This window comes from Scardinius erythrophthalmus (genome assembly GCF_964197995.2).
Source record: "Scardinius erythrophthalmus genome assembly, chromosome: 25".
Lineage (NCBI taxonomy): Eukaryota > Metazoa > Chordata > Actinopteri > Cypriniformes > Leuciscidae > Scardinius > Scardinius erythrophthalmus.
In genome coordinates, this window is record NC_138245.1 from 27611196 (window position 1) to 27625492 (window position 14297).

General features: G+C 37.0%; 2 protein-coding genes across 4 annotated transcripts; one reads left to right on the forward strand and one right to left on the reverse strand.

Moving 5' to 3' along the window:
* Positions 1–24: 24 nt before the first annotated feature.
* Positions 25–5130, forward strand: card19 (caspase recruitment domain family, member 19; the record flags this gene model as incomplete). Of its 3 annotated transcripts, XR_014029487.1 has the most annotated exons (7): positions 70–111; positions 1346–1485; positions 1575–1731; positions 2647–2709; positions 2798–2863; positions 2949–3119; positions 4419–5130. XR_014029487.1 is itself a non-coding variant. In XM_081357740.1 (6 exons), 6 exons carry the CDS (start codon positions 105–107, stop codon positions 3053–3055), a joined length of 540 nt encoding a protein of 179 aa, XP_081213866.1. In that variant the 3' UTR covers positions 3056–3930. The 3 variants fall into 3 exon arrangements, 2 of the variants coding, with proteins under 2 accessions (XP_081213866.1, XP_081213867.1); XM_081357740.1 differs by lacking the exon at positions 4419–5130 and having other exon boundaries at positions 25–111; positions 2949–3930; XM_081357741.1 differs by lacking the exons at positions 70–111; positions 4419–5130 and having other exon boundaries at positions 1339–1485; positions 2949–3930.
* Positions 4046–13845, reverse strand: ninj1 (ninjurin 1). The gene is made up of 3 exons (XM_081357742.1): positions 13681–13845; positions 7014–7254; positions 4046–5126 (listed from the first exon to the last, which is right to left on the reverse strand). Exons 1-3 carry the CDS (start codon positions 13735–13737, stop codon positions 4981–4983), a joined length of 444 nt encoding a protein of 147 aa, XP_081213868.1. The 5' UTR covers positions 13738–13845; the 3' UTR covers positions 4046–4980.
* Between the last annotated feature and the right edge of the window lie 452 nt (positions 13846–14297).

Below are 14297 nucleotides of genomic sequence, written 5' to 3' on the forward strand. Positions count from 1 at the left end.
TTCTTCCCGTTTTGATCGGAACTTCCGGTAATTTTTCACCATGGTTTCCGCCCCTCCAACACCATGGGCGTTTCCAAACAAAAGACAACAGAGGGCACTTCAGAATGGGAGGTCAGTCAAACTTTGTTACTGCTGTTTAGTTTGATGTGAAGTATAAATATGAAATCAGGATAGTAATTTTACTTTATAAAGTGTGCTTTATAGGATGCATATAGTCGCTGCTCACAAACTTGAACTGGTTCGACTAGTTTTGCTTCGACAGTTGTTGCTCGACTACTGCGATGTCTAAAAGTCTACTCTGCTTAATATGTTGCATTTCAGAAGCTCTATAGCCAGCTGATATTGTACTTCTGAACTTATAAAGCAGTTTGTTGGCTAAAAGTCATAAAATAACCCTCAAAAGTAGGTTTGACAGTCTAGCATTCCCCGTGTCTTTGCTCAATGTATTATTATTCATGAAGTTGCGACATCTTCTGGCCGAAATGTGCACTGCATTAATTTGAATGGAATGGATTATTTAAAGTCCCCATGAAATCAAGATAGAATTTTTTGGGGGGTTTAGAATGAATGTTAGCCTTACTGTAATCTATAAGCTAGTGTGCTCCAAAACAATGACAAAATTCACATTTAGAAGATGTAAGTATTCAAAACTTGTAGTCTCTCACTTCTGCCAATATGGATTAATGATTTTGATGACATCTCTCTGCACTTCAGCTTCTCATTAGGTTTTCTGTCCAATCAAATGCTCTGTGGAATCTAAAGCGTCCCGCCCCCTACATAAATAGATGCTGAAGCTGCGGCTAAAATATGTCACTTGTTAATACATTTAGCCTACTATTTTTTACATGGTGACATAGGGGATAGGGAGCGATTCAGACAGTGTAAGCATGCTTTCCATTGGGGCGAATGAAGTCTGGTTTCACATTAGTGTCACGTGAACCACCGCAGCTCCGGTCCAGAGACAGAGACAGAGCGCATCATATACACTTCGTATACCACCAAATATATCAGACCCATTTTAACTGAGCACAGAATGCTGTATTTAAAGGCGATATGGAGGAGAAATGGTTTGAAGAAACTGCGGCTTTACCGAGCTCAACGGCTCTGGCTAAGCTGTTGTACAAACTAAATGCCATTGGCTATGTAAAAAAAGGGGAGGAGCCTTTCAACATGTCCCACACTATCTTCCTTTTTCAGTAGAAATTACGTCAACACATTGAATAATATTGCGCGTTTCAAGGCAGTTGGCCTTTAAAGGATTAGTTCATCCAAAAATGTTTTTTTGTCCTTTACTTACGCTCATGTTGTTCTAAACCTGTATGACTTTATTCTTTGTAAATGACAGAGAGCTTCCATGAACAGCTGCAAATAGACAGCTGGTTCCTGAAATCGGACCGACGTCTTGATACAGAACTGGTGGATAAGCTCATCCTGCAGCTGAACCGAATCTACCCACAGATCTTGACTGACAAGGAGGCCTCCAAAGTAAGAGCTCCACCTTCAGTAATACAGAGAAACAGTCCAGTTGTCTTTTAGGGAATATCTGTAATATAATGATTTCCTTCAAACATTAGTTCAGGGATTTGGATGTTCCCACCTGTGTCAGGCTGGCGGAGCTGCTGTCTCATCTACAGGAGAAAGGAGAAGAGGCATGTCGAGAGTTTTACCGCGCACTTCACCTCCACGTGGAAGACGTTTACTTCAGCTTACCCACGCGCCTCCGACTCAGAGGTTTGGCTGAATCATCGTTTTCCACTCACAACCACGTCATTCTTTTGAGGATATTAATTTGGTTTTGCCACGCATATCATTTCTTATTCACTGTGGTTGTAGAAATGTATTTAAGCCTGTTATTAAGCCTCTGGTGCTCCACACTCACACTCCTCTCGGTCAAAAGTGGCCAAACACTTCAAATGTAACTTTTTTTGAGTAAAATTAATGTCATATATTCTTGTTAAATAATATTTTTATTTTATAGTTTTATGGTACGTAATATTAATGCAATAATTATGATCCATTTGTTTTTTACAATTTTTACCAATACAATTAATCATTTTTCTTTAAAGGTGCATTGCGCAAGTCTCTGAGTTTTTGCAGAACTATGCCCCCTCTGGCGACAAGCGAAACTGCAACACTGCAACTGAACGCGCATGACGTCACGCCCAGTCTCAAATTCCGACCCGAATCCCTCTTATTTATTTTACTGTACAGGATTATAGAGGCAATCGCAGTGATCAGAGAAGGGCTCATTCAGCCCATCAGGCAATTGTTTAAGCATGTATGGGTTAGAAAAACGGGTATTTTTAACATGAAATGTTGCGCAATGCACCTTTAAAACAAAATTCAATTAACCCCTACATTGCTGTGTTTTTTTTCAGCAATGTGGCTGATTTCTCTGTATTTTCATATATTAATAAATTTCCAATTAATTTCTTTGGTGGTCATTTTTTAACCATGGGTAGTAAAAGTGTCACTTTTTTATTAAGGACCATTTAACCTTTTCCAATCATGTCCACAATCTGTGTGTTTGCACAGCAAGTGCCATAATAATCACCAAGTGCCTTACCATTCCAAAGAAGTAAAATATCAAAACTTGATTTCATTTTTGGTTTGACTTTGACCACCAGGTTTTATTCTTTTTTATAGAGTCTGGTGATCCAGTCAGCCCAATCCCGATTCCCATAGAAAGACATGTATTAAATGACCACAGTAAGTGAGCTATTTCTGTGACCACACACTAGTAAACACACACAATTTACATAAGTGATGTTCCATCATGTTTTTTGTCATTGCACAGGTCCGTTTTTCTTCCTCAGTTGTTTCAGTGTGGCTGTAGGAGCAGCTCTGCTGTATTACTATGGTGGTAAGTGCACAAACTTGTTAATATCTTCATACCCACATCAAAAAATCCATCCCCTAGACTGAAAGCGCTCTGTTTTTATGTGCAGAGTCCAAGCAGGTGTCAGGCTCCAGCAGCGCTCTGGGTCTGGCTGCGATGGGTCTCAGTAGAAAAGTGCGAGACGTTCTCATCTGGTACACAGAAGATGGAAAATAATGGATTTTTTGCTGCCTTAAAAAAAAGTTGATTCAAAAATACTCAAACATCCATTTTAATTCAGGTATATATACTATGTATATACAGAAATGATTGCCATGAGGCAAGAGTCCAAAGATTTAACTTTAAGGTTTCGTGCCTAAATATGGAATCTCTTGTTACAATTTTAAATATAACAATATAATGATTTATATAACTACATACAGTTATGCATTCAAAATAATAGCCATTTACATGCCATAAAAAGAGCAGGAACTCATTACTATTAAACTCTCTTACACTAAAGTATTCAGTTGAAGTTAACATGCGGCTGACAGAGCGGAAACCCTTATTTTGTTTCTGCATTTGTTGTTAAAAACAGACGTCAAACTTATTTCTATATTTATGTATAGTCAATACCTTTCAATTCTGTCTAAAATTATATTAGTAAAGTGTGGACACAAAGGGGTCCACATTTCCAAATTCACTACACTATTTAGTACATGCAAAACTGGATAAACATGACAAATCATGTAGATCAACGTGTCAGAATATTTTGACACGTAAGACGCTAAAGACTACAGGTAAAGCTGATCCTCTGAGTATTGGGAGCTTGTTACTTTGTAATACATTTTGTTTTGGGCTGAGGTTTAAACAGATATTTTATTTGAGCAGGTTTATATAGTTTACTTTTATACTGACAGCATGTTTGCACTGGTTTGTGTACTAATAATTGATATTATCAACTTGTGGCCTTGTTTCTGCAGTGCGACTGTTTTGTAAATCTTATTTGAATCTGTTATTTTCAGCCTTGAAACATTCACAATAGTTAACTGAGAAACTTTTTTTTTGTTGTTGTTGTCAGGGTTTAATAAAACAATGCTTTGGAAGTGTTACTAATGTATTTGGATATTCATTTGATTTTTACGTCTTGATAATAATGACTAAATGCACTTCTGTTTCATGATTTGGTTTTCTTTTATGACACAATCCAGTTATCTAAAAATGAAAAACATCTTTGGTCATTTATTCAAATGATATCCATATAAAATGTACAAAAAGTTCAAGAAATATATAAACATTTGATCGTGAATAATCAACAAATATGAAAACACTAAACAGCATTACAGTTTTGAAAGAAAAGGACATTGTAGATCGTAGTCAGTAGAGGGCGCTCTTATATAGTCAATGCAAACAGACAACAAGCTACAAATTGAACAACAACAAAGCTACAGTTACAGTTTTTTGGGTGACTAAATAAAGAAAATGCTATATGTAAGATAATATATATTCATGTGTAGTGAAGGTACTGAAGTTTGTGAGAAAAGATCCTTTCTGGATCTAAATTCTTAAGCAATTTATCCTTACTTTCTTATTCATGCAGCAAGGCCTCTAAGTAAAAACAAACCCAAACGTGCTGTGCGAGAGAGATGCAATGTGTTGAACCACACATAAATGAATCTATACATCTCCTCCCTAAAGGCCGCTAATACAGTGTCTGGAGACTATCAGGTAGGCAGTATGAAGGTCACATGTGAGGTGAGGAATTACTGTTCATTTCAGGCTTGAAGGTGTCACATGGACCATTGATTGGCTGTTCTTTGGGACTTAACATGTGTAAGTCAGAAAGTAATGATTCTATTACAATTTTTGTTCCAATTTTATCATTACAGTGCATTATGTAATTAAACAATTACCCATATAACAATTATATGTAATTGCAATTTTTAAAATTACATGTGTTTTCATCAGAATTTATGATTCACAAGTTATATTATCTAACCTGTTATCGCCTCATTTCTGGGCCTAAAAACAAAGTTTCTTCATGTAAAACATAAGGCATATTTACAGAGAGGCACATTTGAGTATTTCATGACTACACATAATTTTTGATAATAAATGTCCAACTATATATATCTATAGGAAACCCTGACCAGCATTGCCTGTTAAGATTTTTTCTCTTCTGGTCTTTGGACGCCAAATGCTGTGATGAAAACATTTACTACTACGATAATAAACACGAGAGCTGTGGTGATGTTCTCCAGAAGATTCAGTATGAAGTGTTTACTTGAGTCATTCAGATTCCACTTCACTGCAAAACAAAAGCAATAACAGCAGATCATTATGTAATTCAGAACTTTTACATAAAAGAAAAGGTTATTAAACTGATTCAACAGCTTCTTAAATAAAAATGAAAGGGCAAATTCGGGCCTGGAATATAATTATATGGTGTCGAAATCTGCAACATCACACACTTTTTACTCATTGCTCAAGTTGAAAAGAACCTTCATGATTACTGTAAAACCTTCAATATTAAAAATGAAGCCTATTTTACCCCAATTACAAGATGATTGTGTTAACAATGGACTCTACTGTAAAGCACAGAGTTGCGTTTAAAGAAGTACCAGACAGTTAATGATTGCTAGAAACAGGAGGCTGGGTGCTGTTTATGTTGAAAAGAGAGGAAGGGATATTTCTCAAATTATGTCCGAACCTCTTTCTCAACAGAATGATTCATCTGCTCTTACTCACTATGTGGACAAAAGTAAAAGTAAAAGCATTCCTAATGGGAAACTTTTACCACCTAATACAAGCATCATGAAATACCAATTGTATTACAACCTTTCTGCTACGTATTTACTAGTACTATTTTATTGGTTTTATTATATTATTTTATTATGCAGTACTGTATGTATACTGTGCACATGAAATGCTATGTATTCAATGAAACTGACTGACTGTAATCTCCTTTTAGATATTATTATTTGATCGAATGGCCAAATGTTAGGAAAAGTTCACCTGAAACCCTGTATAACTTTTCTTTCTTAGAAATCGAGTTATTTTTAGCAAGATTTTCATTGAATAATGACTAAAAGGGATGGTTCGGAGTAATTTCATCCTAGGGTCCTTTGCACCATGACCTCGAGCCAAACACCCCCCCAGAAGCTTTTTTCCCCTTGTTTGAACATTATTAAAGTTAGAGCTTATTTAGAGATATCAGCCTAATGGCTTAGTGCAGGCGCTAATGGATCCAAGGTTGTATCTAGTAAATTACCCCACTAATAATGTGAGTATGGTACCAGACTTATACAGTAGTACAAATAGGTTCTGTACTCATAAAACGAGGCATTGGAAAGTTTGTAAGTACATCAGGAGTTTATTTAAATAACAATTGCCTGATGGCTTATGCTACCGCTAACCCAGACGCCAAGGTCACTTCTTTGATTTGGGAAAAGCCCATAAAATTCCTGGCAGTCCTGATATCACGCTGAGCCGGCCCAAAGTTGCAAGGGTGTTTGGCTCAAGGTCATGGTTTAAAGGACCCTAGGTTGAAATTACTCTGAACCGTCCCTTTAAATTTTAATATTTTCCTCACACAAAGTTATCAAATGATCTCAAAAGACTTGGAATATAGTGTCTACATTGTACTGAGTACTTTTATCATGTTTTCATGTTTCTTTTTGTCCTTTTTTAAAGCTTAACACTTCCAATCTATGCAGGAGAGCATGAACATTCCTTAGAACGTCTCTTGTGTGTTCATACAAAGTCATGTGGGTTTGGAAAAACATGAGAGCCAGTAAATTTACTCACAAAAAGAAATATTTGCATACTGCTTTACATACTACACAACCAGTTTAAAAAGGTTTCATTTAAATGGTTTCTTATGGTCTTAAACGTGTGTGTGTGTGTGTGTGTGTGTGTGTGTGTGTGTGTGTGTGTGTGTGTGTGTGTGAATATACATACATATACATATATATATATATATATATATATACAATACATACATACATATACTGTAGATATATATATATATATATATATATATATATATATACATATATATATATATATAGCGAGTATGTATATTATGTGTATATATATATATATGATTAGATATCCTATGGAAGGTAGATATCTAATCATGTATTAATTCTTGTCTCTATATTTTGGGTTCTTTGTTTGGTTGAGCTTCTCTCACCTATGAAGATGAGCAAGACCCCCACGATGATCTGGAGGATGAGGGAGATGCTGATGAGGCTGATGAGGGGGGTGTAGAAGGAGAACGAGGGTCCCAGCTCCACCACGGTCTTCAGCTGGGATGCGTTGGCCATCAGCAGGGCTATATCCAGCATGCTCTCCGCTGCACTCTTCTTATTGGCGTAATGGTTCATGTTAATTGGGGTGTTCCTGTTCCTTGACCAGCGGCCGTGCTGAGGACGCTGAACACAACCATGAAAACCCACGTGATGTTACTTATAAACAGACAAGGTAATGAGTATGTGAGCATCATGCAATGTTTACAGAGGTAGATGGGGAAAACAATCTGTGCAAACAGTGTTAGAATAATTTTTATACTAGTATAGATTTTCAATTGGCTTATATTTTTATATATTCAGTTTTCATTAACTAAGTTAAATTTGTATTCATTTTTTAATATTAATAATTTATTTATTTTTATTTCAGTTTTATTTTTTGTTCAGTTTTAGTTTTTATTTATTTCCATTTTCCAGTTTATTTACAGTAATTATATTGCTTCAACTTAGACTTATTTCAGTTCTCTGGCATGCAAGACAACATTTCTCGTTTAAATTTTTATCTAATATTTATAATTTATTTCACATTTTTAATTTTTATGATTAATATTTTTTTTTAAGTTGTTAATAATGATAACCCTGTTTGCAAACAGTTCAAAATGATTTACCCTAGTCGGGAAAGGATCCTTTTATGGAACAAAAAACATATTTCATTGACTTATCATCGACTTATGTTGTTTATATTGCTCTCTGATTCAAGGGTTCGGTTAAGGCTGTAGGCTTTGACAGTTTCATAGAAATATTGTTTGAGGACCATGATTTTGATAAAGCAACATGCCCCTACTTAGATAGATCACAGTATACTTAAATCGATTATGGTTGTTGGAGACTTATAATTTGCATAGAATTTGACTTATGCGCAATGTCTTTTGCCCTGCAATACCCCATCTATTCATCAGATGAATTGCTGTAATGGGTCATCTTTGTTCACATTTCTCAGTTTTAGAAGGAACTGAAAGTCTGTTGTTTTTTTCTCTTCAGGATAAGAGATGTTTGTGGCATGTGTGAAAGGAAGGGGTGAGCAGTTATTTGGCCCTGCATGATTTCCTTCCTTCTGTTTTAAACACAAGTGCATGGGATATTGAAAATCACTGGTAGGGTTACAGAAACCTCTGTACCACAGAAACTTTTCAAAAGCCAAATTAATTCCCTAAAGCTTTAATTCCAGTAGAATTTTCTATGTATGCCTGCTTGTTTCTTTAAATGAAAACGTAAGAATTCTTATCCTGTTAAAGCTGCTTTTTGGTAGATTAGAATTCCTCTCCGTGATGTTCAACAACTACACTTGAAGCATTAGAGTCACTAGACTAACTGGTCACATTAACAGAATACAAATAACAAGAGTTATAAAAGTCCTATTATTAAGCAGTAAGACATAAGAGGCCTTGCAGTAGTTATTCTACCATTGGTACGAGCCGTTCTTAGAAACAACACAAAGGCACAAAGTACTTAAAACTTCCTTTAAGTTTGCAGTAAACCCAATCTATTTTGTAAATGCATGTTATAGATTTTATTGGGAACCATTAATCAATGTTAATTTATACTGTATAGTCATGTGAAAATTAAAGGAAAGTTAGGACACCCTATTGAATTCTATGGTGTTACATATTAGGATCATCTGGTCCTTGGCAGGTCTTAAAATGAGGTACATACAACCTCTGATGAACAACAACATGTGACATATGACACCATGTCATTATTTATTTAACAAAAACTAGTCTAAAATGGAGAAGCCATGGGTGACAAACTAAGTACAGCCTTTCTGCTTCCATAGGGTTTAAGAGAGTAAGTAGCAGTCAGTCATGATATTAGAGAAGCAATTGCAGTTGCTGCCTTCAATCTAGGAAGGGCTATACAGCCATTTCCAAACTATTTGAAGTCCATCATTCTACAGTGAGGAAGATAATTCACAAGTGGAAAACATTCAAGACCGTTGCCAATCTTCCCATGAGTGGATGTTCCAGCAAATTCACCCCAAGGTCAGACCGTGCAATGCTCCCAGAAATCGAAAGAAAAACAAGAGCTAGCCTACATCTCAGACTCTACACGCCTCTGTTAACATGTTAAAGTGATAATACAATCAGTGAAATACTGACAAGTAGGCTACAGCTTGTTTGGAAGGGTTGCCAGGAGAAAGCCTCTTCTTTCTAAAAAGAACATGGCAGCACAGCTTAGGTTTGAACAAACCACAAGACTTCTGGAACAATGTCCTTTGGACAGACGAGACCAAAGTGGAGATGTTTGTCCATAATGCACAGCGGCACGTTTGGCAAAAACCAAACACAGCATATCAGCACGAACACCTCAAACCAACGGTCCAGCACTGTGGTTGAGGGAGGATGATTTGGGCTTGTTTTACAGCCACAGAACCTAGAGTCAAACGTGAGGCCATCTGTCCGACAGCTAAAGCTTGACCAAAACTGGGCTCTTTCTTTTTAAACAAGATAATATACAGCTGGTCATGTGATCCGTGAGATTTACCTTTCTGAGAACACTAAGAGGAAGAGCTCTGTATGCCTCTAGCTCAGTGGTTCCCAACCTTTTATTGTCTGAGACCCCCTTTTTCCCCAAGAAAATATTTTAGGGCCCCCCCCCCCCAACAAATATGTTGTTTTCAAGCAAACGGTAGGCTATGTTTATTATTATAACCAGATATGTTTATGCGCAAATAATAGCCTAATATTGAAAATACAATAACAAAAACATCAGTGGGCCATTTGTAATTTAAAAACGTAAGCCTAAGAGTAGCCTATAAATTGGCCCTATTTGAATCGCAATAAAAAAATATCAGTATTCACACTGGTGTGTAGGTAAAAAAAAAAAAGAATGAATAGCCTATATAGGCTATTACAAAATTACTGCTGTCTGGGACCCCAATACTTGCATGTTAATCAATAAGTGTGAGGATCTGCTGGTCGTGAGTAATTTGGTCAATGATGGAGAGATCTTTAATAGGGTAAGACATCTTTATCATCCTCAAGGGTCAGTCTGGCCCATATGTATTTGGTTTTTAAGGCTGTCATGGTTCAAATCCCATTTTTGGTCAGCCAGGCCAGGGAATGGATAAAATTAGCTAATGTAATATGATCGTTTTCCTTAAAGCATGCATTCCTTTTTTTCTTTCTTTTTTTTTTTTTGCGCTATAGCGATCGTTAATAAACATGCGTTTGAATAATGCGTCTTTTGGAGCCGGAATTACTTCTCTGTGTTTGGCTATGACGAGGCACGCAGGTCAAGTACCACTCCGCAGCGGCGGCGATCCGAACCAGTGTTAAATAGTCCCAATATAAACACTTATTTTAGGTGTACCATAGTGATTCAGAATAAGACAAAAACACGGTTTGGAAGATGGATTCATGATGAACTCGCTCATTATACATTTTGTACATTTTTAACATAGAAAAAACTACGGACGACTTGAATGCTCATTACTCAAAACTTTTCAAAATATGACGCGACCCCCAAGAGAGCTCGCCGAGACCCCCTTGTGGGCCGCGACCCCCCTGTTGGGAACCACTGCTCTAGCTAATGCGGCTCTGTGAACACAAAAGCATTATTCTTCTCTATGGTGGAGGAGAGGTCAGGCTGCAGGTGTGCTTTTGGTGTCACATTGTTACGTCTGCTTTGTGTTACTTGACTCTCACCAGCTGGTAAGCAGACTTGCGTCTTCAGTGTTAACAAAATGTATGAACTCCCCCAGACTACTAAGTTTATGAAATGTCAAAAAATGTCTCGACATTGGTTAAACTGGCTGCATACCCAAATGTTGTCCAGGCTCTTAGGTGGAGTGCTGGACAGGTGTTGACTTTGGGAGTGGTTCAGTCCAGCTGCCCTCTTTCCATGAACCCCTTAACATTCAGATGCTGACACACAGGGCTTGACATTAACCTTTTTTTTTTTTTTTTTTTTGCTCACCAGCCACTGTGGCTAGTAGTTTTCCAAAGTTATTAGCTACTCAGCATTTTCACTGGCCACAATTTTTGACATTGATACCATGGGGAAAAACTGCCATATAGATATTTTTGATATTATCTCATAATTTGACTGCAGGTATATTAGGCTGCTGTCACTTTAAGGCCTGGTGCACGGATCCATTATACTGTTACAGGTGTTTTCTTTCTCAACTGTTAATGTTCACTTAAAACATAACTGACCATGTTTACATGAATACTCATCAAGACCGCCATTTTTACATTATTTTGAGTGTATTTGACTGTTTAAGCGCAATAAGCAGCGAAAAAGAACTAAATTTAGTACTGAGAGGTGACTTTATGTGCACGCACTTTGGGTGTGAGAACAAATCTGCGGGAATGAGTAAAATTATGCTCAAAACGCGCAATCCCACGCTGAAATTCAAGCTGTAACAGCAACAATATTCATCCAGAGCAAATGAAACGAGTGAGTGAGGGGAGGCGGGTTTGCTGTCGGAGAAATAAGAGTGAGAAGGTGCAGCTGGTATCGCGTATCTGTTCTGTGGAAAATGAGTATTGGAAGTGTTTCAGATATTTCAGTATAAAAATTTATATTTTTGACAACACTACATTGCACTTCGGCCTAGTTTATTATTTCAGATGCCTTTTAAAAAGACTTCAATTAAAATGTGTAGTGACTGCGCTACACGCCGCTGCTGAAATCCACCGGATTTCGCGGGTTGGCGGGTGTTGTTGTCAAGCCCTGCTGACATACAACACCCTTCCAGAGAAAACTGAACCAGTTATCTAAACGTTACAGCCTGGGGTCTCTTCCTCTTTCTAGCTATGGATCTTGCAGCTCTATTAAAAAACAAAATGTTATGTAAGCTGCCGGAGATGGCAGAAAAGTTCTACAGGCTACACTTAAATTAAACAATTGCAGACACATAAATAAAGCTATCATAAACATAAAGACATGGCAACCCCAGCAGATTATAATGACTTACATGGGCAGGATAGTTCAGCACTTTTCAAAGCCCTGTTCATAATGTTAATATAGCCTATATAATATTCATTCTGTAACTATTATTGAAAATTAAAGCACTGCTGAGATGTTAAAAACCAGTGTGCATATATTTTAATTAAGGTAGTGGTCCAAAGTGAATTATTGCAGTTGCCACATGTACTTTTCTGTATGTGTTTATCTTGTTTTTCGGACTCTATTTAGAACCACTTCACTATCTCAGATTAAGTATTTTGCATAAAACGGCACAACTGCCATTACAATCCTTTGCAGGTAGACTATTTATAGACCTGTGGCTCTAGTATTAAAATCAGTGGTGCAGTTGACCATAATATTACTCAAATATTACATCATACCAAGGGTGTTATGGAGGTGGAGGTGACTTTTCCACTTGGCACAGAATTATAGCCACATGGAAATCACTGCCCTTTCAGTCTGCCTAAACTCACAATGTCTTAAACATTGGTGTTGCCCACAGGAATGATGATATGTTTGATTTTGTGTGTCTCGGGATGTTTGCTGGACGGAAAAAACACTGGTAGTAAGATGCTCTAGTTGCTCTAACCACTCCACCTCAAATTTCTTTTCAGTGCAAACATTAATATAAGTGTAAAAACAACACATTAAAATTCAAAGTTTAATTTAGTGAAAAGCTTTAATTAATGGTAACATTAGAAAGAGACTTCTAATGAGAAATGGTGATCTGTCACAGCACTTAAAATACACACTTTCCATATATTATAGCCTACAATATACCCACGAGTCTAGTAGTAGCAAGTAGGAAGTTCTAGTTAGTAGGAACTGCTAGCCTATATATAAATACATAGCCTAATTTGTTATATATATAAAGAGAATACATTCAGTATATTAAATGTTGAGGGAAATGTTCACTCGGAATTTCGTTCTTAAAACATCTCATATAGTGAGATATAAAGTTAGTTATGAATTGACTTATGTTGGATAATGTTATGTTATTTTTGTTAATATTTAGGCTATTTAATAGTGTCGTGTGCAACAGTTAGGCTATGGTGTGTTTATGTAGACAACGCTGTACATTCCAATGCATTTATACCGCGTTTTAAAAGCGAGTTATGTGTCTCCTCAACTGACAGAGTTTATTAGTGTCTTTCAGAGTCTATATTGTTGAGGGTTACACGGCCCGGTGATCTCATCATCGGTCTGGACGCAGTGGAGCGGAACACCATAGTAATGAATAAGAGGTTTGTCTCTCGACTTTCAACCGCTTTTGTGTCGCGTAAGCGAATACTCGTTGCCACTCACAACTTTCCGTTACTGGAAAACAAACATCCCGGTCAGAGTCGAAAGCCACTTCGACCAGCAAGATTTACCCCCATCCCATCAGTTAGAATCATCCATACAATTATTGCATTACAGTATGGAGGATTATACTGGAAAATGTAACGTTACACACGAACAGCCTCATTCCTACAGTGACCAACAAAGAAACGCTTTCAGACTCCTCAAATCAAATCGGTCAATGTATTTTTGTCTAACCCCAGTGGATTTCATGGACACTAGTATGCTATAATAGTTTCAACTTTTATACTAACCCCATCGGCGGATGCGTTTGTTATGGATCTGTTCAGAATCACTCACCTCTCCCGAATCACCTCTGTTAGCACCTCCATTTAACTCTATCTCTTCTGAAGCCATAATCCTTCCTTTGGTTGTATGTATCCGTTTCTAACAGTCCTTAAATAGCTGGGTTTCTGGGTGTTTGTGGTGCATTATGATCTCATGGAGGCTGGACAAACGACTGCCAATCACTGCAGTAGAGCTGTCCGATTCATTCTTCTGAGTCGGATCTTTTCAATCATTTCAGCTGGAAGATGTAACTGTTAAATGAATTTTAACAGCGTTTAATGTAGTTGCAAATTAAATTTGCTAGTTTCTGTATGTTCTTGTTTTTATTTTTTATTTTATTTTTTATTTTTACAAGCAGGCCCTGCTGGAAAAACCATGCTAGACCGGCTCAAGGTGGTCAAGCTGGTAGATGCGAGCTGGTAAGACCACCCAAAACTAATCTTGATTTTATTTTTGGGGTTTGAAGCTGGTTTCTCAGCTTGGTGGAGCTGGATTCTATAGCAGCTGTTAGTTACATAAGCGTACTTCTTATCATTTCTGACAAGATAGCACACAAACACACAGGATCATGGCTGCAACAAATCCTACAGCATAATATTTCAATAAACAAAATTTTTAATAGAAAAAAC